The sequence below is a fragment of the Panicum virgatum genome, chromosome 3K (assembly GCF_016808335.1).
Source record: "Panicum virgatum strain AP13 chromosome 3K, P.virgatum_v5, whole genome shotgun sequence".
Taxonomy (NCBI): Eukaryota; Viridiplantae; Streptophyta; class Magnoliopsida; order Poales; family Poaceae; genus Panicum; species Panicum virgatum.
Window position 1 is genome coordinate 32,153,943 of NC_053138.1, and position 22,543 is coordinate 32,176,485.

A 22,543-nucleotide genomic window follows, 5' to 3' on the forward strand; every position below is an offset into this window, starting at 1 on the left:
AAGCTGTATCCCTTACTGTTTTTAGTCAAATATCTTACAATTTCCGGTGTTGATGTATTTTTTTACTCCCTTCTTTACCCTCACTTCAGAATGGAACAAAGGACTCCATTAGCAAGCTTGTCTCTGAATTGAATGCTGCTACACTCGAAACTGATGTAGGTAAGGCCATTTGTCTCGTCTTCACATATCTCAGTCTTCCTCTTTATATGATGTTCGCATTTCATGAATGCATTTGATTGATATTTCTAAGTGCAGTTCCAATGCAGACTCCACTTGTAGAGTCTTAAGCCTCAAGACTCTATCACAAGAAACTATACTTTCCAATGAAAAATATGTTATTTTGGTTTATATGGTCTACTTGTCTCTCTCACATTCATTCTTGGTTTGTGTGAAGACTTGGAGTCTAAATAAGACTTGGAGTCTTGGTTTCTCTTACTCTCTCTTCCATAAATATACTGCCACATCAGCAAAACACAATAAATAGAAGGCTTAGACTCTATGATAGAGTCTGCATTGGGAGTGCCCTAATGTCGTCCTATTGCCGATAGGTTTCCATTAATTTTAATGTGGATACCTCACTAAATATTTGCAATGTTTATTTTATCAGTGCCTATGCCCCTCAGGTAGGCCTTAGTGAGAGCACCAAGATGCAGTTCTGGGAAGATCTAGATAGCATGGGTAGTACCGTGCCTACCAGCGAGAAACTCTTCATAGGAGGAGATCTCAACAGCCATGTGGGTGCGACTAATGTAGGGTTCGAGCGAGTGCACGGGGGTTTTGGGTATGGTAGCAGGAGTCAAGAGGGGGAGGATGTGTTGAACTTCGCGTTAGCCTACGACTTGTTGATAGCGAATATCGTGTTTAAGAAGAGGGAATCACATCTTGTGACGTTTCGTAGTGGACAACACTCGAGCCAGATCGACTTTATCCTTGCTAGGAGGGAGGATAGACGTGATTGCTTAGATTGTAAGGTGATACCTGGGGAGTGTGTTGTCCCTCAACACAAGCTTGTGGTGGCGGACTTTCGACTTCGGGTACGTGTCCACCGGGACAAACGTGCCAAGATTGCGAGAACAAAGTGGTGGAAGCTTAGAGGGGAAGCGGCACAAGCGTTTAAGGAAAGGATGATAGGTGAGGGGCCTTGGGAAGAAGGAGAAGACGTAGATGACATGTGGCTAAAGATGGCAACATGTATTCGGAAGGTGGCCTCAGAGGTGTTTGGCGTGAGTAGGGGAAGCAAACAGGAGGGGAAAGACACCTGGTGGTGGAATGACGAGGTGCAAAGGGCTATTAAGGAGAAGGAGTGTTTCAAGCGCCTCCACCTTAACAAGAGTGCAGCCAACATCGAGGGCTATAAATTAGCGAAGAGGGTTGCAAAGCGAGCTGTGAATGTAGCAAAGGGTAAGGCGTATGATGACCTGTATCAGCGGCTAGGCACGAAAGAAGGGGAGAAGGACATTTATAGGATGGCTAGGATCCGCGAGCGGAAGACAAGGGACATCAACCAAATCAAATGCATTAAGGATGGGACAGATCGACTGCTAGTGAAGAATAAGGAGATCATGGATAGATGGAGAGAGTACTTCGACAAGTTGTTTAATGGGGAGAGTGAGGGCCCTACCCTTGAGTTAGATGACTCTTTTGACGATACCAACAGACGTTTTGTGAGGAGAATTCAGGAGGTAGAGATCGGGGAGGCTTTGAAGAGGATGAAGGGAGGTAAATCGATGGGCCCTGATGGTATCCCCATTGAGGTGTGGAGATGTCTAGAAGATAGAGCAATAGTATGGTTAACTAAGTTTTTTAATCTCATTTTTCGGTCAAACAAGATGCCGGAAGAATGGAGGAGAAGTATATTAGTACCTATCTTCAAAAATAAGAGTGATGTTCAAAGTTGTACTAACTACCATGGGATTAAGCTGATGAGCCATACGATGAAGTTTTGGGAGAGGGTTATCGAGCATCGCCTAAGAAGAGTGACAAGTGTGACCCAAAACCAATTTGAGTTCATGCCTGAAAGGTCAACCATGGAGGCGATTTTCTTAATACGACAATTGATGGAGAGATATAGGGAACAGAAGAAGAAATTGCACATGGTCTTCATTGACCTTGAGAAGACATATGACAAAGTACCGAGAAATGTCATGTGGTGGGCCTTGAAGAAGCACAAAGTCCCAATTAAGTACATTACCCTCATTAAAGATATGTACAAGGATGCGACGACGTTTGTCCGGACATGTGATGGCAGCACCACTGACTTTCCTATTAACATAGGCCTACACCAGGGGTCAGCATTGAGCCCTTATTTATTTACTTTAGTGATGGATGAGATCACAAGGGATATACAAGGTGAGATCCCTTGGTGTATGCTCTTTGCTGATGATGTGGTGCTAGTTGACGAGAGCAGGGCAGGGGTTAATAGGAAGTTAGAGCTGTGGAGACGCACGTTAGAGTCGAAAGGGTTCAGACTTAGTAGTACCAAGACCGAGTACATGATGTGCGATTTCAGCGCGACTAGGCATGAGGGGGGAGACATTAGTCTAGATGGACAAGTGGTGGTCCAGAAGGATACTTTTCGGTATTTAGGATCGGTGTTACAAAAGGATGGCGACATTGATGAAGATGTTAGGCATAGAATTTCAGTTGGCTGGTTGAAATGGCGGCAAGCTTCTGACATCTTTTGTGACAAGAGGGTGCCACAAAAGTTAAAAGGTAAATTCTATAGGACAGCAATTCGTCCGGCGATGCTATACGGTGCTGAATGTTGGCCTACAAAAAGGCGACATGTCCAGCAACTGAGTGTAGCAGAGATGCAGATGTTGCGGTGGTTTTGCGGGCACATAAAGAGGGATAGAGTCCGGAACGAAGTTATTCGGGATATGGTCGGAGTGGCACCAATTGAGGAGAAACTTACCCAGCATCGGCTGAGATGATTTGGACATGTCCAACGAAGGCCTCCTGAGGCGCCGGTGCGTAATGGGGTTCTTGAGCGGGTCGATAATGTAAAGAGGGGTAGAGGTAGACCTAAACTAACGTGGAATGAGTTGGTTAAGAGAGACCTTAATGATTGGAATATCTCTAAAGAGATAGTTTTGGATATGAGCACTTGGAGACTAGCTATCAATGTGCCTAAACTTTGAACTTATTTCTTTCGGATTTCATCTCTAGCCTACCCCAACTTGCTTGGGAAAAAAGGCTATGTTGTTGTTGTTGTTGTTTATTTTATTAGTTTCATTTATTTGCTTCCGTGATGTACAGTGCTAACAACAGCTGACAACAGAAGTGTAAATCCGTCGCTAATTCCAACATGTTTACATCTTTCAAGAAAACTAGGGGAAAATGTAGTAGGGAAGTTATTTCCTTAATACTCCTGATAAGGTTTGCTAGTGACTTTCAGAATCCTCCTTTTTCTGCAAGAAACTTAAGATGCAGCTACCTGGATCCTGTATGAGTGCCATATGGCATGGAAACAATTCTTCCATGTCTGTAGCCTGTAGGCACTTCTGTTGAAACAAAACATCTATCTCTGGTTCTGCATGTTCTGTACGAGCAATTTAAATGTATGCTATAGTTTAGATGAAATTTTACTTATGGGCTTCCAATTATCACCAGAACCTAGTATCTCCTGGTGGAAGACACGTGTAATAGAGATGATTATTTAGAAAATATACTGTGCCTACTTTACTGCTTGTTTTTTTATTGTTGCAGCAAGGATACTAATGTGTGGAGTTTTTTAAATACTGCAGATGTTGTGGTGGCACCTCCATTCATTTATATTGACCAGGGGAACAGGGATTTGGCGTCGGGAGCGACTCGCGGCTGCGCCGCCGGCGAGCCCACGGAGTGCATAGGTAGGTTGTGGGCCTAACCGACTTATACCTGACCCCTAATTGAGTTGGGCCAGGTCATTCGAGGCCCACGGCAGCCCAACAGTCAGCTTACCTCGTCCTCGAATTATAATGCTCATTTCTTTTTTTTTCTCTCTTTTGAAAAGCACACATTTCATTTAGAGAGGTTACACTGCAACTCAGACATTCAAAGTGCACGCATACTCACTCCTATGAACACACTACTTAAAGAACCGGAAGCATACATTGATCCACATTCCAACGAAAAAAACGGAAAACGTCTACAGATGTGTTCCATATTGATATTTGTTTTCCCTTTCTACAATTACAGACACATGCTAAAAGTAGGGCCCTTGCATGTGTAATTGGACACCAGAGTCATAATCCCATGACTACACCGGTCAGTAAAAGGGTACAGCAATTTAACTAATACCCTACATTCTAGTAACAAAAACAGGGGAAGTTCAACAGCCATATACCATTGGCTCAAGAGCCATGCAGGAACAAGTTCAATTGAGCAAAGCTTCCTACTGACGAAGAAGACACGAGAACAGAAAATATTCAGAATCTTGTTGCCAATAGACAACACGACGGCAGGCATAGACGGGAATTCAGCTCCCTGACGACTTCAGATCGCTCCTGATCTCCATCTTGGCTTCCGCGAGCAACTGCAAAAGACACCAGCCTGGGGCATGGTCCAGCAGCGGTGGGGGTGGTTCTCGGGCTGACTGGAAAGTCTGGCGCGCGACGGCCGGCGGCACCAGTGCGTTGGCACCAGGATGGCCGGACCACGGAAACCTCGCGCCGGACCCGTTGGCCTGGAAAGGGGCCTGAATTGCCTGAGCGCCAAAGGTGGCCGGAGTCGGAAAAGACGCCGTGAAGTGGCCCAACGGGTTGCTTGGATCGGATGAGCCAGGTTTCCCCCAAAATCTCCTTGATGCACCATGTCTCCGGGTTTATATAAAGCCTTCTTATAGTAGCGTATTTCCATCCACCAAAGTGACCCTCCGATTTCTAAAAGCACTCAATACTGTTCTATTCCCTACATTACATATTCATCATACTCAAAATGCCAACTTATTCGTGACCACTCAAAATGTCAACTTGTTCACCATACGAGCAAAAATGTCATCAGCATTTTAAGCAAATATACACGATGATCATGGGACCAGTAAAAAGAATGACTAAATAATATATATAATATAATCAGTGCATTTATGGATAATACAACAGCCACAAGGCGTCTCAAGGGAACATAAAGCATTTCGGCAAGGCAGAGAAAGTTCAGCGAGCAGAGCCAGGAGAAAAAGAGTGAAACGAGGATTAAATATTTCCTGACTTCCTTGCATGTTTTTTTTTTTTGTTTGTTTGTTGAAACACAATATCCTTTCATGTTCTAATATGTTTTTCTGCTTTTGCTTCAACAATCGATGTAGGCAGGTGCAGGCCGGCCTAGTTGCCTGCAACCGCCACTTGCAAAAACACATTTCCAAACGCCTGCCACAATCAGCATTTTACAAATGGGCCTTAAATATACATCCCGCCAAACCTGGTGGGTTCTGCAGGCCAGCCCACCTTCCTTTTCCCTTCCCTTCCCTTCCTTCTCCCTTCCCTGTACATCGGGGGCTCGGGGCGACGAGCAGACGCATCGGCATCGCGCCTTGCGCGCCGCCGCCCCCCCTCCCTCCTGCTGTCCGTGCCGCCTCCTCCCTCCCTCCTGCAGTCCGCGCCGCCCCCTCCCTCACTCCGGCGATGCAGAGCTCCGCAAAATCCGCGGCGTCGCCCTCCCTCCCCAGCAGTCCGCGCGGCTACCCTTGCATCTGTGCCCGCGCCGTCCTGTGCGCAGCAAGCCGAAGCACGACCGCCTCTGATTCATGGCGCCACCATGCCCTCCGGACCCGCACAGTTCTTGTTGCGCCAGGCCACCGAATCTTCTCCTTCCCGGCCTCCCTCTGCCTGCACGGTTCAAGAACAGGTAAGTCACCATGAACTAGCAGTCTGAAATCCCACCATCTTTCTTTGGATATGTATTTAGTCACCATCAGGGATGCAGTGTATATCGTAGTTGCAGTCCATATCGTAGTCGGGATCTATATATCTGTGCTTCCTGTTCGTGTTCTTGTGGATTACCGCATTGCTCATCCTTTCTGAATTTGGTTTTGACCTTGGCTAAATCTGAACGTGTTGATGGTTCAGACTTGATGGGAAGTTGCAGCGTGCAACCTTTCCCTGACCCCTGTTCGTCCTGTTGAGTTTCTTGGATGGGTGCTGATGCTGTCCTGAATTTCGAGTAAAATAATAACATGCCTCGTTACTGGCATCTATTCCTATTGCCTGTTCTTGTGAGTTTCCTACAAAGATTATGGATTGCAAAATTTATTTTTATCCTTGGTTAAATTTGAACACTTGTTTGTACTTGGTTAAATCTAAATTTGTTTATCCTTGGTCGAATCTGAACCTGTTGATAGTTTGCCTCTGAGTAAGCATATTGGTTATAATCCGGTACAAGATTCATCAGCAAAATTCTCAAACTGTGAAGGAAATGGAGTTTATTTGTAATAATAAACATGTCCAGAAGCAAGACACTTGTTCTGTAACCTAAACAATAACTGAATGAAAGTTCATTTCTTTCCTGTATGTGAAGGTTACATGTTAGTATGCCTTGTTACTAGTTTGTTAATTGAGTCTGATTCGTGGGCTAGACATTCCCTGTCTAGGTCCACCAAATTTGATTTTGTTAATTGAGTAATTGAGTGCCTAAGTTCATGTTCAGAATTGATTGCTAGAACCATTTGTATGCCTTGTTACTAGTTTTTTTTTGTCTCTTAGTCACATGTAAATGAGCTTTTAGATTGTTCTCCCTAGCTGATAGTAAGGTTAAAGTTAAAGATCTTTTTGAAATATTTTAGACAAAATATTTTAGACATACCAGTAATAAAATTTACAGCTCAAATTATTTTAGACATAGAAGAAATGCATGTGTATTCTTTTACAGCTCAAATTTTCAAGTTTGACCAGATCATTTCAATAGCATACTGAAATTTGATGCTTTCAGTGGATGACATGATTTAGTCTGTATTCAGATTGTTCCTATGAGTTCCTCGTTAGTTTTATTCGCTGTTGATTTTTCTTGCTTGTCATACATGACATTCTTATCTTATCTTGAAATAATGTTGAATTTCTTCTTTGCAGATGGAGTTGGCATCACAATCTGTACCTGAAGAAGTTGGGGGCTCAGGTGGCGCACCTTTGATCAGCTCTTCAGCAACGAAGCATAAAAAGCTTCCTGCTATGGGAAATCAAAAAAGGCACATGGTTGCAAAGCGGGCAGAAATGAGTCAAAAGAAGCAATCGGCTAAAAAACGAGTGAAGTCTCCTGCAATGGGAAATCAACAAAAGTCTCCTACAAGCTCTCCATTAAAGAGGCGTGCAGAAATAAGTAAACGGAGGCCTGCAAAGCGGTTCAAGCCTCCAATGGTGGGAAACAAACAAGTGTCTCCGCTAGTGACAATCCAATGATGAAGTTGGTTGTGTCACCTGTGGTGATTGGGCCAAGGTCGACATCACGCAGCCCGACAAGTCCTGTATTGGAATCACATGCTAGATGATGAAAAAGGTGATTTTGTTGGCACTGCAGTTCGTGAGGTTAGTATCTTGGGCTCTTGGCTTCTGAATACAACATGCACTAAAATTTTAAATTTACATGTTACTACAGGGAATAAGCCACCCTTGTATTGGTCCTGTTTTTGCCTGGTTCTGGTTCAGATTGAACAAGCCATAATTCAGATTAAAAAAATATACCATTGGCATGCCTTTTTGCAATATACTGCCATCATTAACTTGCCTCCCTGTATTTGGTTTGGTTAATATGTTCTTTTAATGAAAAAAGTTGGCTATTCATTATAGTCAAATTCTGATTGTGGACACAACCTTAGTTTCTAGCATGTTAAAGTAGTAATTCTGATCGAATTATGATGTAGCAGTGGTATTTCCTTCGCTATGTTAAAGTAGTTCGCTTGTGATCCAATTTTCGTATGAAGTTCATGTCTCTTTGGTCTTTGCTGCAAGGGATCACACAATAAGAGTGTTATAGAAACATTCCATTTTTTTCTCTCCTTAATAAATGAATGCGAAGGTAAGAAAGAGTGATGCCCCAATTACCAATTTGTTGCCAACTGATCTTGTTGTCTGGCTGGTTGATTGCTTATATAAAGTTTCATAGTGAATTTATGTTCTGTATAGCAGCTAGTGGATAGCAGGCTAAAACCAAAGCTTAAGTACTTATGTGGGCTGGCCTTGGCCTTGCTAATTGATATGCAAAGGGGCTAGCATGTCAACCCTGAACACTTCAGCAGGCTAATTTGCGGCTGTAGCTGTTGCTTTGATATAATGAGATGAAATCAATCTTACAGAACCCGCAAATCCTCTGCAACCTATGCTAAATGTGGGATATTAGGTTGTAAACTTAGATGCCATTCTAATTTGCAAATTTGGTATTTGCAAAGAACATCTGTTACTAACATGACATATTGATTTCCATTGCAGGTCTTGTGTTAACAAAGGATACATGAAGGATGATTACCTGTGCTTTTTTGTTAGGCGTGCAACAAGGACGGTCCATCCACAGTAGAATTTTGGATTCATCAAGCATTGTAGACAATGAATTAAGGCTGTGTAGACGATGTCAATGATGTTTGTTTTTAGTGTAGATGGTAACTGAACATGCGTCAGTGGAGTATTGCATATTTGTTCTTCCCAGCTCTGAGCTCTGAGCTCTGTGTAGACGATGTGAATTAAGGCTACTACTCAACTCACCATGGTCCCTGAAGCTCTGAGCTCGTCTTCCCAGCTTGTTCACCCAGTGGATCACCTGGCCCTTGCTGCCTGAAAACCATAGCGTGTGAACTTCCTGTTAGCATCAACCACGTTGCGGCGGTTGCGGCGGCCTGCAGGTGTGCTTGCATCCTCCGCCAAGGCCTAGCGGGCCAACGCAGGTTGAAAATCTTTAGCACATGGGCTCCTGCCGAGCAAGCCGCCTGCGCACGCGGCAGTTGCGGCGGCCTGCAGGAACTCTGCAGACCGGCCCGCTTACATGCTGATTCAACAATACAGATGCTACACTGATGCTGCTAGTTATTCCCATCAAGTTCCGAAAATGGCCATATGAGAGTGGGTCATGCTTCCTTGTTGCCCGAGGCTGAAACTTCTGCCTCCTTGTTGCCCGAGGTTGAAACTTCTGCGCTGCACATAGGGCATACCTGCAATAATCAGAAATATTTTGTCAAATCTTGGGCCAAGATATACTGTCATGGTTAGAAGTGTCCGCGTCACATTAATTATAAAACATGTTAAAACTGCCGCAGCCAAACAGTATGCATAATGGGAGTACATCTGTAGCTTACAGCTAGTCACTGTGCCAGACAGTGAGATATCTGTCAAGCCGACCATTTGACAGGAAAACTAACTTTGACCTCACTACAGTTGCAGCAACTACATCGGATTTGCCAGCTTCCATGGATAAATAAAATTTTGAAGGCAAAGTTTTCTTGATCGATAGAGTATGACAACTCAATACAGACCAAATATTAGCTCGTGAATAAATAAACAGGAAATGGCTGCAGACAATAATGATGGCACTAGTACTTAGAACACTAATAGAAAGATGTAAATGTGGACAGACTGAAGTGATTGAGGGAACAAAAGGTATTTGAAAAGAGTACGGACATTTAACTAACTTCCAAATCTCCCCAAGATTAATGTGGTTGACCATAAAATACTACAGAAGTATTTTATCTAAACAGCATGCAAAAACCTATACACTATATCCCCAACGATCCATTAATGCATTCAGCATATCAGCTTCCAAGGTTTGCGAATTTGCTGAACCTTTCAAATGCTACCGCGTATACTCTATCAAGCAAACAACAGAATATTGTTCTTTCAAACTTATAAATGGCTACCCTGATACTGTGTTCCTCAATACCATTGACATCCTATATTTTATATGCGACCATTTTTCTTAAATTTCCAATGGCAAACAATGGTGCAAGGGTACATCTAAAAACAGCTACACGATTAGAAGAAAAAGAACAACATCAGTACATACACCATGAGCCTGCCTAATGGCCAACAGAATTATCTTGAAGTTTGTGGTAAAAAGAAACAATGACTAGAAGTAACTATCAAACATAGTAATATTGTGCAACCTAATTGTGATGTAAACATACCTCCTTCAGGTGCATGTGTGTGACATTCAAGGATGCGAGTACAAGTAAACTTTCTAGCCATTCAAATATGTGAAGCTTAAGAAGGTCCATCATACCTTATTTATTTGCAGCCACTGGTTTATGCATTCAGGGTGGTATGAGTGCTTGCAGGGAAGTGCAATCAAAGATTCACCTTCCTCAAATTCCACACGGCAAATTACACATCTATCAACAATAATTATGCATCAGGACTTCATATACAGAACAAAAGGTTATTGCAAAGCTATAAAACTTTCAATTATTTGAACATACTGCTCTGCGTTGCCATCCTGAACATTTTGTGTCTTGTACTTCACTGAAGGTAAAGAGGCAAGTGTATCAGCAGAGAGACCTCTGCTTTCTGTACAAACTACTTCGCCCAATGCGATTAGCTCCTGAAATCAATATGAGAACCATTAACATGCCATGTTGATGTTTAAAGGTTCAAATGAAGGGCTTGGGGAATTAAGGGTAAGAACAAGAAATGCAACTTGCCTCATAAGAGTATTCATCTGGATCAACCTCCTACCATGCCTCCTGGGTTTATAAAAGCGTATAGAAGTGTAAATTGTCAATCATTCATCATAGTTAATTGATTACCAAAAGTATGAAAGAAAATAAGATTGATATGTGAACAAAGACATAAATTTTCTGTATGGAAATTGTAGGACTAGTTGGGAAATATGCCTCGATTCCTAGAGGATCTGAGGTGCGAGGACAATAGTAGAACCTGATCAGTTATAATAAATTACATGTACTATGTTGCTTCTTGATCATATTGCTAGAAGGCCAGATAATTCAGTCTAAGTAAGGAGAACCCAATAGTAACACTTAATAACATCCAAACTAGACAAGGTTTCCTGTTTAGGTCCTGAACTCCAAACAACTGTAAGAAAATAATGCTCATCATTTAAATTCAAAATCGCATGTTCAACCGGTTCCGACCGGTTTACCGGCCGGTTTGATCGGTTTACCGGTCGGTTTGACTGGTAACCGGTCAAATTCAATTTTTTTTTCTTTTTTGGTTTAAATTCAAATGCCCGCAAAGTATACTAAATAAATATTTGTATAATATATTTTAGCCTAAATGAACCCTCCAACCCTCTTTTGTACTACTTTTACATTGTATTTGTATACTTTTATATGCACGCTTTTTTTTGTTTAACTTCAAATCCCCGCAAACTATACTAAATGAATGAATTTTTGAGAAAATTTGACACCATTAGATTCGTCGCACCTTGAAGTATTTTTAGGAATTTTTTGAATTTTTTTTTCTGAATTCAAATTTGAATTTTGAATTTGGGCCGGTTTGGTACCGGCCCAAACCGGAACCGGGCCGGACCGGTTTGACCGGTAACCGGTCAAACCAGACCGGTTCCCACCGGCTTGGTGAACCCTGGTTCCACCTCGGCGCATTGCAGGCACTCGTGTCCCTGGCCAAATCCACATCCAAGACAGAGACAGAGACGGAGATTGATCAGGCCGACGCACCCCATGGAGATTCAGAGATTCAGATATTCAGAGATCCCACGCAAGCATGGAGGTTCAGTTGAACAAATAGGATAGTTTAGGATATGGATGATTTCAGATCCAGGGTATTATGATAATCTGCAACTCCTTAACATCAACCTGAAATTCTAGAAATTCAATAATTTTTTACAGAGTGCTTTTTGTTTGGATTCTGAAGCAAAAGGAAAGAGCAAGCATGAATCTGTACATGGAGTTCTTGGAAATATTAAACTCACTGAAACATTTGACTTTCATACTTCAGAGAATCTGATTTTTCCCCCCCAAGACCAGGCTCTGAGTCTGATCATTGGTGAAGTGAAATGAGTGCTTGCAATTGTTTTGATTACTTAGTGGAAAGGTGTTCAGCTATTGTGACATGATGATGGAAGCCTTGCTTCTCTCAGCTGAACTTGGGAACTTGTATACTGTTAAACTGCGGATGTTCATGAATTCAGTGTCCAGTGGCCACAATGCTCCAAGATCTGTGAGAGCTTAAGATGCTTACTAGTCCATACATTGAACACTTAAAATTCTTCCTGTTAGACAATCAGCAGCAAACTACGACTTACATCGAGGCACTTCAGAACTTCAGATATACTAATGCATTAATGCATTATTATTCAAACAATCTCCAAGTCCTGAACATTGCAAGAATATATTTGGTTGGACTGGGAGGTTCAGCGTGGCTGTGGGAGTTGCTCATGCTCTTGATTATCTCGAGAGCTTCAGAAGCAAAAAAGGTACAACTTCAGGCAGCACAACGGAAATGTTTTCCAGAGTAAAAATTTGTCAACAAACATTGACCTGAAGAAATGAGAGATAAATTACATGAATACAGAGAGCTGATTCTACATATGGTCAGCAGCAGCTGGAGAACACAGAGAGCCTATCTTGGAACCATAATCTGAATACTGAACATTCAGTATTATCAGGATCAGAAGAGTAATTACAACTCATGTTGCTTCTCAGATTATTCATCACTGGGCACACAGACTGAACACAATAGCACATTCAAGGACACATTCAGCATATAATCAGGCAAATTCAGGGACACAATAGCACTGCTCAGCTCAGCTCAAATTTACAGATAACATTTTTTTCTGAATGAAGAAACATTCACCAGATTGGCCAAAATGATCCAACCATAGTACAGATTTGTTACCAAAAATAAAGCATAGGTTCAACCACACTGATGCAATACATTAATCAGGCAAAGCCAGATTCAAGCTCCCCTAGTTGACTTAGTTCTTGTTCAGGTCCTCAGGGGTCAAGATGGAGACGCAGCAAGAGCACTGAAACTTGTATGCAAGACCATTTAGGTCTCTGCTTGTTTGTTATCTTTCTGGCTTCTCTTCCGCTTACGAACTCTCTTTCTCTTTGCCTCGCCATCAACCGTAGCCCCCTGCAGAACAGAGGTCATCAGTGCTTGTGAGTCATGATTAAGAAGTTAAGACATCAGCTATTATGTAGTCATGGTATACTGAAACAAACGAAGCCAAGATAATTTATACATGTGTTTAGCTGTTGTCCCTGAACCAAACTTGATTTTACAATATGAGACAGATGTTTATGAAGGACATGCTTCCGGTGTAGCAACTAAACTACTGAGGCAGGGGCATAATGCTACGCAACAAAAACATACCTTATTTTGAATAGCTGAGGGCTGGGGGTTTGGTTTCTTTTTCTTGCAGGAGAGTGGGTTTGGACCCTGCAAAAGGATACTTGTTAACACTTGGTACAAGAAATAGATCTAGAATACCAAGCCCAGCAGAAGCCACTGCTGATGCCTGCTAGAAAATAAACACTAGATATAGTCAACCACACGACAAAAGATACCAAAAAGGCAATGACTGTAAATATAACCTTTGCTCTGTTCCTTTTAAACTTGCTTTTATCTGCAACACCAAGTGCATTTTTTACAAGGGAACTGATAGGCCTCTCATGTTGTTCTCCGTCACTTCCATTTTCACTAGCTGTTGTCTTTCCTTCTGATGCAGCCTTCATTAACTTCTTATACTCAGATATATCCATATTGAGACGCTTCTCCTCATCCAATTGAGCAAACTTGCGTTGCTGAACAGAGGGTTGCTCTATAAATAAGGAGTTCTTCAATCCATATATTACAGGAACCCCAGGAATCTACATGGAAACAAACAAAGTACATGAGCAAATCGATGCAACTCAGATAAGATCGGAAGAAGGGTTCACTTGATTTCGTTTTCTAAGGAAAAAAAAAGAGATACACAGAGCAGATGAGGATTGTCAATACGACAATACCTCTCTTAGCTTTTCCCGGAGATCAGCGTCTTGGGTGGCAACAAAGAATCGCTCAGGATTCCTATCACCTATCAGTGATAGGATACAATTCACTGCACTGACAACCTTGTCATGCTCACACCTGGTAACACACGAGAAATCCAGAGAAACAGAAAGTGAATTCATCATAATTAGGCTCATATGATTTACCAATGCTCATCTGATCGCAATGCAAAACTCAAGTTGGGAACGGAAGACCATATCCAGGAATAGCACAAAACTAAAGGCACCAGCTACTCAACTGTAATGGTTATGCCAATGAAGCACCTGACACCTAAAACCAGCGAAAAGATCCTGGGTCAAACGAAGGCCAAAATGCATTCTGAAGTGGTCTGAATTCCAATTACAGCTTAGGTTCCAGACAACAAAAACTGAGACACAGACAAAATTGGCTACTCAGGCTCCACATAGCATGCAGGAAGATTGTAATTTGGTTTTCTGATGTATGAAGTTGATATTATGTTCATGCAAGGACATTTCTGAAGTGAATGATGCACTATTTTTTGTTCTTTTTTGTCTTTGACAAAATCAAATAACCAGAGTCTCAGAGCGATGGAGTTACAATGAAGAGGTGAACAGAACAGCCAGGCCGCAGCGTGCAACGGGATTAACTCAAGCCGGAGTACCAATTGGAAGTTACTGATAATAAGAAAAGAAGAAAGAATAGTGCTATCTGCAAAGGTGGCAATACTGTGGAAAGAGTAGGAACCTACTTGTTCGTGGCGAGAAGCTGAGCGTTGTCGAAGGATTCGGCATGTGACTTGCCGAGTCGCCTGAGCTCTGCGACGATACACTTGGAGGTGAAGAGGGCTGGCGCCCTGGAGGCCGATAGGAGGTCGCGGAGTGCCTCATCGGCTGGGAGGAGGCGCTGGGTGATGAGGTGCTGGACGAAGGTGCCATCGATGAGGACCTTGTAAGGCTCACGGAAGCCGAAGCATGTGGAATAGAACTTGACCGCCTTGCGGTGCTTCGAACGCTTCTTAACCCGCATCCTGGCCGCTCAGTTGGGAGCAGGTGGCAGTGGCGGACCTAGGAATTGGAACTAGGGTAGTCCTGGCAAAAAAAAAATAAAAAAGTAAAAATCAAGGTGCAATCCAATATACTCTAATAGCTTTTCGGCAACAATACAGTATAGAATGATCAAATTACAATAACATGAGTAAAAAGATCCATAATACATCTAATTCAACAAATTAGTTCAGAACTCCAATAATTTACAATATAAATAGTTGCAGCATCAATAAGAAATTACATAAATAGAATATTACAATACAAATATAGTCTAATGCTTTTGCTTTACGCCTCGTGTCCATGAAAGTGTGAGCTATGCCATCCTCACTTATATTAGAGAAAATTTCACGCTAAATAAAAGTGACCAAACAATCATTCAATAACTCATCACACATGTGATTTCTCGTTTCATTCTTCACTAGATTCAACCCAGAAAATACTCTTTCCACTAGATTCTTTCACACAAGCAATTTTTCAAAAATATGGCCCAACAACTGCCTCAGCCCAGAAGTACTTACCAGTGAGGGGATTGGCAATGGAGCTGGTTAGCTAGTAGCCTAGCTGCTGCAACCGAGCGCCGGATCTAAGGGTCAGCGCTGGAACGGCGGTGGAGCAGCGGTCGAGCGGCGACCGGCGGCGCTGTGCGGGGCCGAGGAGGAGGGACCGAGGGAGGGGCGCTGGGCGGGCGGCGGGCCTCTCCGCTGGGGGCGCGAGGCACTGGATCGGGGCTCGGCCGCTCGGAAGGGGTCGAGTGCGGCGCCGGCGCTGGGTCTTGGGGCTCGGGACGCCGGGCGGCGGGCCTCTCCGCTGGGGGCGCGACCCCGCGACCGCGAGCGCGCGGCGGTGGATCGGGGAGGGGTCGAGTGCGGCGCTGGGTCTAGGGGCTCGGGAGGGTGGCGGCTGAGACTAGGAGTCTGGGTGGGACGGGGGGAAATAAACGAAACCCTAAAGATTGGATATATATAGAAGGGTATGGGTGAGCCTGCTAGTGGTGTGGGGAACCGGCCCAAAACTGAACCAAACTGATTTAGTGATATATATTTTAAACCCCAAACCACCCCAGCCCACCAACTTCTAGAACCAATTTAATCTAGACAGTAACAACATTTCAACCAAACTACCTTCCAACCCACAATTTCCCCCCATGGTTTCACCTCATGCTAGCTTCCGGCCACGGACTTGTCGCTTGCTTGCTCTCTGCAGCCGGAGATGGTAAGCGCTCTTGGCCGGCCGTGGCGTCCACTGCAGATACTGGGCTGGACCTGTTGCACAGATCTTTATACGAAACAAGCTGAAAGTTGTCTCTGCCGCTGTCCTTTGTTCCAAGCCATGCCTATGCTAACTTTCATTGACTTTGTATAAAGGTTAGTTTAAGTTGAGGGCCACTGAAAAACTAACACTGGACAGGGAACCTAAGTGTTTCTGTGAAGCAGCCAAGCAGGCTTACAGCCTCCCAGAAATAGTTGTAAAATTAGCTATTCACATCCAAGCAGGCTCACAGCCTCATAACTCTAGTAATAAAAATTAGCAAGATAATGCGAATGACCCCCAAATCATTTAAACAATGTACGATAACCAGGCTTGATGTTTATTATCCAAACATTGTACAACCAGACTACAAAGCATGAATACTGGTAATCATGTATTTTCCCTAGTAATCATGTTGTACCTTTAGCCACTGAGGGACCTTGCTGTGGTAGCTGGTGGCGAGGATGACCGCGGTGGTCGACGAGCTCGGCGCCTCCGCGGACGAACCTTTTGATCCCCGGCACGACCTCGATGTCGACGAGCAGATACTAGTATACTGGCTGACCTGAAACTTAATGCATGTAAATACTTGCATATAAATCTTAACAAGTATAGGACAAGTAATGGTAAAAAGTAATTTTTTTCAAGTGCTGAATTGCTAGTGGGGATAGAGAAAGAGAGCCAATGGAGTATTTTTTTTCTAAACGGCATGGCAATTGGCAATGGGGGTTGCAAGTGGAGGCCGCGTGAGGCTTTTGGGTCACCCTGGCTGTGGCCGGGGCATCGCCATGAGCCCACCGTACGATTCTACTCCTACTGTGTACGCGACCTGTGCTTTGCTGCCGGCGGCGGGGTTGGGCGTACATGATTGGCAGTTGGCAATAGCAGGAGAATCGGAGATGGGGTTGCCGGGGGATTTGGCCGGCGCCCGTACGGTACGCGCGCGGATAATTCTTCGATCGGGACGGTCCAGGCCCGGCCGGCGACAGCGCGAGATGCGGGCGCAGCTCGTGGTGGGGGTCGGCGCGTACGCGACCACCGGCGGTCGAAGCCGAGCCCATCCAGCTAGCCGCCAGACCGGACGGGGACGGCCGTTCTGTTCGCTGCTCGATCGATCGATCACGACAAGAGTTGACCTCCAAGGATCTGTGTCCTCCCTGGGGAAAAAGAAGCAAATGCGAACAGATGCTCACCTAGAGAGGATGGCTGGGACGCGACGCCGGAGATGCGGGTGCACGAGCTCCTAGCGGCGGCGGCGGCGGCGCGGCGCCGGGGGAGCAGCGGCACCAGCAAGATGGGCTCAAGCACGAGCTCTCCGGCCGCAGCGACGGGAGGGGCGGCCCCGGCGGCGGGGAAGCGGCGGCCCCGGCGGCGGGGAAGCGGCGACCCCGGCGGCGGCCCTCCAGCCGCAGCTCGCAGGCTCGCAGCGATTAGAGGATTAGGTTTAAGACCGGAACACACCGAATCGAATTGGTAAATAGAAAAACCAAACCAAACCAGCCCACTGTGTAAATCCACTGGACACCAAACCAAATGAACCCAAATAGAAAAACCGGCCCACTAAAACTGGGCTCAGCCCAGCCCACTAACAGGCTGAGGTATGGGCCCACATGTCAGCGGGTTTGCGGGTTCGGATATCAAAATTTCAAATCCATGATAAAATAACCATTGGGTTTAGAGTTGTACCCTAACCGCGCCCGCGGGTACAAACCCAGACCCAAATCCGCGCCCAGCGGGTCGGGTATCCGTGGATTTGCGGGTATTTTGTACCCGTTGCCATCTTTAGGCCGACCTCGCCCTCGCCCGCGTCCTACAGGCGCAGGTAAGCGACGACGAGATCTCGCGGCCTCGCGGTGATTCCTAGGGTTCCTCGACCCCCCGATTAACTCGTCCTTCGGATCGGTGCAGGAGCGGGCGTACATGTTGCTACGGATGAACGGCGGCGGCGGCGAGGGCAGCAACTACAGGAGCTCCGAGACTGGGAGCTATGAGTACGACGAAGAAGGCAAGGACAACTACGAGGAGGAGCTGGAGCACCACCTCCGCGTCCACCACCACCAGCACCCCGCGGGCGATGCTGATGCTGATGGCGAGGGCGAGGGTGCCGAGGGTTCCGAGGGTGCCGAGGGGAGCGACTACGACGAGGAGTTCGAGGAGGATGAGGAAGGGGAGCCGGAAGTAGATCCCGCGGACTTTGAGGACGATGAGGCTTACACGCGCGCTGCAGGATGCTGAGGAGCGTGAGGTCGCTGCGCGACTTATGGCTCTCGCTGGTCTCAGCGATTGTGAGTACAAACGGTTCTTTTCCCCCAGCTCAGTTCACATTTTAGTTGGCTGCTGGTTTGTAATTTTGGCTTTCCCTTGCAGGGCGAGCAGTGGATGTGGAACATGAGGAGGATCATGTAAATGATCCACAGGTTGTGATTCATCTCTTATGGTTGATAAACTATACCTTTGTTGGAAGGGGTTCACTTGAAGTTGCAATTAATGGTCTTGAGAAACAAAATGTTATTACTGTCTCCTCAATTGTTGATTTCTGTGCGTATAAACTAGTGGTAGTGATTGCTTCTTCATTAATTAATGCAAAGACGGATAAAGTTATTCTGTAAAACTGAGCATGATTGGCGCCATATTTTATTGGCGCAGTTATAATAATTCTGACTTTGTTTTTATTGACACCGTGATACTTCCCTTTTGTTAAATTGTTGTCATTCTTTCCTACCTAAAACACATCTACTCTTTCTCTTTGAAAATTGTTGCACTTTGATTGCATAGAGTTTAGGGGTCTGCGTTTTCTTATTCACTGAAGGGAATATTCAATTACTCATTCATTGAATTCTAGTTATGCATTTCTAACTGAAGATGAAATGTTGTTGCTATGTGAATGGTGGCTTAAATGTTGATGGTAAATAAAGCCACTCTAGACTAAGGCCTTTCTGGAAGTGGTCACGGGGGCATGCATAGTCTTTTATCTCAGCCATCTGAAGTGCTATCTGCATGTTCTAGCAAAAGTTAGCAATGATTTATTGCTATGCAGTTAGCCCTTGTTGTATGCTCTTTGCTGATGATGTGGTGCTAGTTGACGAGAGTAGGACAGTGGTTAATAGGAATTTAGAGTTGTGGAGATGCACGTTAGAGTCGAAAGGGTTCAGACTTAGTAGGACCAAGACCGAGTACATGATGTGCGATTTCAGCGTGACTAGGCATGAGGGGGGAGACGTTAGTCTAGATGGGCAAGTGGTGGTCCAGAAGGATACTTTTCGGTATTTATGATCGGTGCTACAAAAGAATGGCGGCATTGATGAAGATGTTAGGCATAGAATTTTAGCTGGCTGGTTGAAATGACGGCAAGCTTCTGGCATCCTTTGTGACAAGCAGGTGCCACAAAAGCTAAAAGACAAATTCTATAGGACATCAATTCGTCTGGCGATGTTATACGGTGCTGAATATTGGCCTACAAAAAGGCGACATGTGCAGCAACTGAGTGTAGCAGAGATGCGGATATTGCGGTGGTTTTGCGGGCACACAAGGAGGGATAGAGTCCGGAACGAAATTATTCGGTATAGGGTCGGGGTGGCATCAATTGAGGAGAAACTTATCCAGCATCAGCTGAGATGGTTTGGACATGTCCAACGAAAGCCTCCTGAGGCGCCGATGCGTAATGGGGTTCTTGAGCGGGTCGATAATGTAAAGAGGGGTAGAGGTAGACCTAAACTGACGTGGGATGAGTCGGTCAAGAGAGACCTTAAGGATTGGAATATCTCTAAAGAGATAACTTTGGATAGGAGCGCTTGGCGACTAGCTATCAATGTGTCTGAACCTTGAACTTATTTCTTTCGGGTTTCATCTCTAGTCTACCCCCAACTTGCTTGGGAAAAAAAAAGGCTATGTTGTTGTTGTTAAATGATGAGCATTATTTTCTTACAGTTGTTTGGAGTTCAGGACCTAAACAGGGAACCTCGTCTAGTTTGGATCTTATTAAGTGTTACTATTGGGTTCTCCTTACTTAGACTGAATTATCTGGCCTTCTAGCAATATGATCAAGAAGCAACATAGTATATGTAATTTATTATAACTGATCAGGTTCTACTATTGTCCTCACACCTCAGATCCTCTAGGAATCGAGGCATATTTCCCAACTAGTCCTACAATTTCCATACAGGAAATTTATGTCTTTGTTCACATATCAATCTTATTTTCTTTCATACTTTTGGTAATCAATTAACTATGATGAATGATTGACAATTTACACTTCTATATGCTTTTATAAACCCAGGAGGCATGGCAGGAGGTTGATCCAGATGAATACTCTTATGAGGCAAGTTGCATTTCTTGTTGTCTTACCCTTAATTCCCCAAGCCCTTCATTTGAACCTTTAAACATCAACATGGCATGTTAATGGTTCTCATATTGATTTCAGGAGCTAATCGCATTGGGCGAAGTAGTTTGTACAGAAAGCAGAGGTCTCTCTGCTGATACACTTGCCTCTTTACCTTCAGTGAAGTACAAGACACAAAATGTTCAGGATGGCAACGCAGAGCAGTATGTTCAAATAATTGAAAGTTTTATAGCTTTGCAATAACCTTTTGTTCTGTATATGAAGTCCTGATGCATAATTATTGTTGATAGATGTGTAATTTGCCGTGTGGAATTTGAGGAAGGTGAATCTTTGATTGCACTTCCCTGCAAGCACTCATACCACCCTGAATGCATAAACCAGTGGCTGCAAATAAATAAGGTATGATGGACCTTCTTAAGCTTCACATATTTGAATGGCTAGAAAGTTTACTTGTACTCGCATCCTTGAATGTCACACACATGCACCTGAAGGAGGTATGTTTACATCACAATTAGGTTGCACAATATTACTATGTTTGATAGTTACTTCTAGTCATTGTTTCTTTTTACCACAAACTTCAAGATAATTCTGTTGGCCATTAGGCAGGCTCATGGTGTATGTACTGATGTTGTTCTTTTTCTTCTAATCGTGTAGCTGTTTTTAGATGTACCCTTGCACCATTGTTTGCCATTGGAAATTTAAGAAAAATGGTCGCATATAAAATATAGGATGTCAATGGTATTGAGGAACACAGTATCAGGGTAGCCATTTATAAGTTTGAAAGAACAATATTCTGTTGTTTGCTTGATAGAGTATACGCGGTAACATTTGAAAGGTTCAGCAAATTCGCAAACCTTGGAAGCTGATATGCTGAATGCATTAATGGATCGTTGGGGATATAGTGTATAGGTTTTTGCATGCTGTTTAGATAAAATACTTCTGTAGTATTTTATGGTCAACCACATTAATCTTGGGGAGATTTGGAAGTTAGTTAAATGTCCGTACTCTTTTCAAATACCTTTTGTTCCCTCAATCACTTCAGTCTGTCAACATTTACATCTTTCTATTAGTGTTCTAAGTACTAGTGCCATCATTATTGTCTGCAGCCATTTCCTGTTTATTTATTCACGAGCTAATATTTGGTCTGTATTGAGTTGTCATACTCTATCGATCAAGAAAACTTTGCCTTCAAAATTTTATTTATCCATGGAAGCTGGCAAATCCGATGTAGTTGCTGCAACTGTAGTGAGGTCAAAGTTAGTTTTCCTGTCAAATGGTCGGCTTGACAGATATCTCACTGTCTGGCACAGTGACTAGCTGTAAGCTACAGATGTACTCCCATTATGCATACTGTTTGGCTGCGGCAGTTTTAACATGTTTTATAATTAATGTGACGCGGACACTTCTAACCATGACAGTATATCTTGGCCCAAGATTTGACAAAATATTTCTGATTATTGCAGGTATGCCCTATGTGCAGCGCAGAAGTTTCAACCTCGGGCAACAAGGAGGCAGAAGTTTCAGCCTCGGGCAACAAGGAAGCATGACCCACTCTCATATGGCCATTTTCGGCACTTGAGGGGAATTACTACCAGCATCAGTGTAGCATCTGTATTGTTGAAGCAAAAGCAGAAAAACATATTAGAACATGAAAGGATATTGTGTTTCAACAAACAAACAAAAAAAAAACATGCAAGGAAGTCAGGAAATATTTAATCCTCGTTTCACTCTTTTTCTCCTGGCTCTGCTCGCTGAACTTTCTCTGCCTTGCCGAAATGCTTTATGTTCCCTTGAGACGCCTTGTGGCTGTTGTATTATCCATAAATGCACTGATTATATTATATATATTATTTAGTCATTCTTTTTACTGGTCCCATGATCATCGTGTATATTTGCTTAAAATGCTGATGACATTTTTGCTCGTATGGTGAACAAGTTGACATTTTGAGTGGTCACGAATAAGTTGGCATTTTGAGTATGATGAATATGTAATGTAGGGAATAGAACAGTATTGAGTGCTTTTAGAA

General features: G+C 43.8%; 1 protein-coding gene, 2 long non-coding RNA genes and 1 pseudogene across 6 annotated transcripts; 2 read left to right on the top strand and 2 right to left on the bottom strand.

Annotated features, from left to right (window-relative positions):
- The first annotated feature begins 45 nt into the window (after window positions 1-45).
- LOC120698999 lies at window positions 46-9,312 on the top strand. The gene is made up of 3 exons (XR_005685158.1): window positions 46-159; window positions 3,747-3,851; window positions 8,961-9,312. It is a non-coding gene; the product is annotated as an uncharacterized LOC120698999 (long non-coding RNA).
- Window positions 5,014-10,492, bottom strand: LOC120698998. 3 transcript variants are annotated; one of them, XR_005685156.1, is made up of 4 exons: window positions 10,367-10,492; window positions 10,171-10,279; window positions 7,066-9,106; window positions 5,014-5,804 (listed from the first exon to the last, which is right to left on the bottom strand). It is a non-coding gene; the product is annotated as an uncharacterized LOC120698998 (long non-coding RNA). The 3 variants fall into 3 exon arrangements; XR_005685155.1 differs by having other exon boundaries at window positions 5,888-9,106; XR_005685157.1 differs by having other exon boundaries at window positions 5,021-5,804; window positions 8,664-9,106.
- Window positions 10,493-12,612: 2,120 nt separating this feature from the next.
- On the bottom strand, window positions 12,613-17,644 carry LOC120699000 (rRNA-processing protein UTP23 homolog). 2 transcript variants are annotated; one of them, XM_039982825.1, is made up of 7 exons: window positions 17,371-17,644; window positions 16,599-16,742; window positions 14,632-14,971; window positions 13,880-14,000; window positions 13,466-13,741; window positions 13,245-13,310; window positions 12,613-13,004 (listed from the first exon to the last, which is right to left on the bottom strand). In XM_039982825.1, the coding sequence occupies exons 3-7, from the start codon at window positions 14,907-14,909 to the stop codon at window positions 12,918-12,920; spliced, it is 828 nt and encodes a 275-aa protein (XP_039838759.1). In that variant the 5' UTR covers window positions 14,910-14,971; window positions 16,599-16,742; window positions 17,371-17,644; the 3' UTR covers window positions 12,613-12,917. The 2 variants fall into 2 exon arrangements, with proteins under 2 accessions (XP_039838759.1, XP_039838761.1); XM_039982827.1 differs by lacking the exons at window positions 16,599-16,742; window positions 17,371-17,644 and adding an exon at window positions 15,448-15,549.
- A 395-nt stretch (window positions 17,645-18,039) lies between these two features.
- Window positions 18,040-22,250, top strand: LOC120699001 (annotated as a pseudogene).
- The last annotated feature ends 293 nt before the right edge of the window (window positions 22,251-22,543 follow it).

What these genes read in the sequence shown, in the direction of transcription:
- LOC120699000 (XM_039982825.1), bottom strand. Translation starts at nt 14,909, where the DNA reads ATGCGGGTTAAGAAGCGTTCGAAGCACCGCAAGGCGGTCAAGTTCTAT. An exon ending in CAGCTTCTCGCCACGAACAA is followed by an intron (nt 14,001 to 14,631) that starts GTAGGTTCCTAC and finishes GTGTGTTACCAG; the next exon opens with GTGTGAGCATGACAAGGTTG. An exon ending in TTAAAAGGAACAGAGCAAAG is followed by an intron (nt 13,311 to 13,465) that starts GTTATATTTACA and finishes ATCCTTTTGCAG; the next exon opens with GGTCCAAACCCACTCTCCTG.